Consider the following 2,650-nt stretch of genomic DNA (forward strand, 5'->3'; position numbering starts at 1 on the left):
AGACAGACAGACAGACAGACAGACAGACAGACAGACAGACAGACAGACAGACAGAGAAGGAGGGATAGAGGCAATACAGAGAGAAATAGAGAGAATATTACAAAACATAATAAGATGTTAAAAGTGCTAAGCTCAAAAGCAAAACCAGGAGGCAGGTAGCATGTTTAGTTTAATTACTCCTTGTGTTGTTTAAAACAAGCCATGGAGAACCTATCTAATTTGTTGACTTATTTTCTCCATGAAGTAAGTAACGTAGGCTTGTTTTTGTTGGCGTTATTCTGTTTTGCTTTCTTTTGAGAACGTGTTATTGATCATGAATCTTGAACTGGCAATCCGCGGGACAAGATTCTGCGGCCCCTTCATGACATCAACGTTTACTCTTAGTATGGGCAATATTTTGTGGCTCCTAGATGACATCAAATTTTAATATTAGTGTGGGCAATATTTTGTGGCCCCTGGGTGACATCAAAGTTTTCTATTCCTGTGGGCAATATTTTGTGGCCCCCAAGATGAGATCAAAATTTGCTATTAGTATGGGCAATATGTTGTGGCCCCTTCATGACATCAACGTTGTTGGGTTTTTTTTTGTGTTTTTTTGCATGGGCAATATATTGTGGCCCCTAGATGACGTTCTATTAGTGTGGGCAATATTTTGAGGCTCTAACGTGACATCAACCTGTACTATTAGTGCAGGCAAGATTTGTGTGGCCCCTAAGTGACAACAAAGTTTTTCTACTAGTGTGGGCAATATTTTGTGGCCCCAAGATGACATCAAAGTTTACTATTAATGAGGCCCTTCCTCAAGCCAAATTATCTTTCATGGATTCGTGAGCGCTACCAGGTCTCTGGCAGCAAGGAGTAAGTAAGAGAAGCTTATGTTCTGAACAACTAGTCGTGTTCTGAATTGCTATTAGGAAAGACTGCAAATGGGTTGGGGTTTTTTGTGTATGTGGGGGGGGGGTGTTGGGGTTTCTTTTTTTTTGGGGGGGGGGGTGTTTTTGTTTCTGTTTTGTGGATTTAAAAAAATATATTTGAAGCCCTTTTTGTGGAATACTTGAAGCTCCCTGGGCTCAGCCAGACTTTAAACCCCAGTGGTCCTCAGCTACATATAATTCAAGTTTGAACCCGTTGATGTAGATAATATTCAAAAGATATTATAACTTATAACTATAATTATAGTGTTGTTATCAGTTTTACCTCAGTGTTAATTAAATCTATGGGGTTCGTTTAGAATTTATTTAAACAAGCTACTGAAAACCCGAAAATAATCTTTCGTTTGCTTTGTCGTACTGTTTCAGGCATTAGAAATAAGAGGAGTAACAAAATAGCAAAAGAAAAACAAAACCACATTCGTGGAGCTGAGACATCAGACTGCGAGGGACCGACAGGCGTGGATCTGAGGACATTTGGACTTATAAAATGGGCTTGGTTGTGACTCTGGCAGTAGTCATGGCCTCTCTGCTCAGTTTGGGTACGTGCTTCTCTCTCTCTTGTTTGTTTTTGTTTGTTTGTTTGTTTGTTCAATGTATGTGTTTTAACACCCTTAATGACACAATTTAGATCATATAGGAGGCTGGTTTCAGACCTTGTCCTTCTGGGCCAAACCAGGCTGAGAGGGATACAACATTCTAGCAGAAAGACTGGGATACTCGATAAAAAGTTCTCCCCACTCGGGAATCGAACTCGGGTTTCCTGCGTGCAACAGCGAAGCAACTAATTGCTACGCCACAGACGCCGGGGTAAGTGTTTCTGTCTCTTCTAAAATTGTTACGGTAATTATAACCGTTTCACTCCCCCATCCATTCAAAGTAAATTGTTTAGGAAGCGGGTGGTCCTGACCATACCTGTCAGGGTCAACCCGGACTGAATAGGACACAACACCCTGGAGGACAAACGGAGACAAATAAATTATTAACTCGATTTTTTTTTAAATCTCCCCACACGGGAATTGAACTCATGCCTCTCGCGGCCTAGGCGTAAAGGTGTTCGCCTCTCGTTCAATAGGTCCCAGGTTCGAATCCGGATAGCGACGGAAAATGTTCTTCTCTAAAATGTTCTCCTTTCACATCCTTCTCTGCTCTCTAACAATGTTCTGTCTTCTGCTTTCGTCTCCACTTTCTGTCCCCACCTCCTCACCTACTCTGCCCCCTTTTCTGGGTTCCAGACTCTTTCAGCAACTGTTCTACTTCTTCTCTTTGACTCCTCCTTACTGCTGTCTTTCAGCCACACCACTGATCTTATGATAGGAAAGATCTACACCTAGCCTTCTCGGACAAGGGCGAAAAATCTTGAAGGTCTCGTGTGCAGGTTGCGCACTTTAAAGATCCCTTGGTGGTCCAAAATCGACAAGAGTAGGTTTTGGCCGCCACCTGGGCTAAATTCAAAATTTCCTACCAACTGAAAATGGTTAATGCGTCCCGCGCGCTCATATGACCTTATTTGGTTGAGAGCACCGTAAAACACTTATCAAAATAAACAAACAAACAAACAAACAAACAAACAAACAAACGAACTCACGTCTTCCGAATATAACTACGGCGCAGAGCCTTGTGTTATGCCACAAAAACCGATTTTTTATTTACATATTGTCATCTTCTATTCGGGTTATGTTACAATATGATGACATAGTTACATTAAGGCGACACCCCCC

General features: G+C 41.7%; 1 protein-coding gene across 1 annotated transcript in view; it reads left to right on the forward strand.

The window, feature by feature from the left end:
• Positions 1-1,063: 1,063 nt before the first annotated feature.
• Positions 1,064-2,650, forward strand: part of LOC101851175 — a gene marked incomplete in the record, with an annotated part of 28,317 nt that continues 26,730 nt past the window's right edge. Inside the window, 1 exon segment of the mRNA XM_005092363.3 lies at positions 1,064-1,471. Coding sequence (XP_005092420.2) covers positions 1,420-1,471 — 52 coding nt within the window.

The sequence above is a fragment of the Aplysia californica genome, unplaced genomic scaffold (assembly GCF_000002075.1).
Source record: "Aplysia californica isolate F4 #8 unplaced genomic scaffold, AplCal3.0 scaffold00045, whole genome shotgun sequence".
NCBI classification, from domain to species: Eukaryota; Metazoa; Mollusca; class Gastropoda; order Aplysiida; family Aplysiidae; genus Aplysia; species Aplysia californica.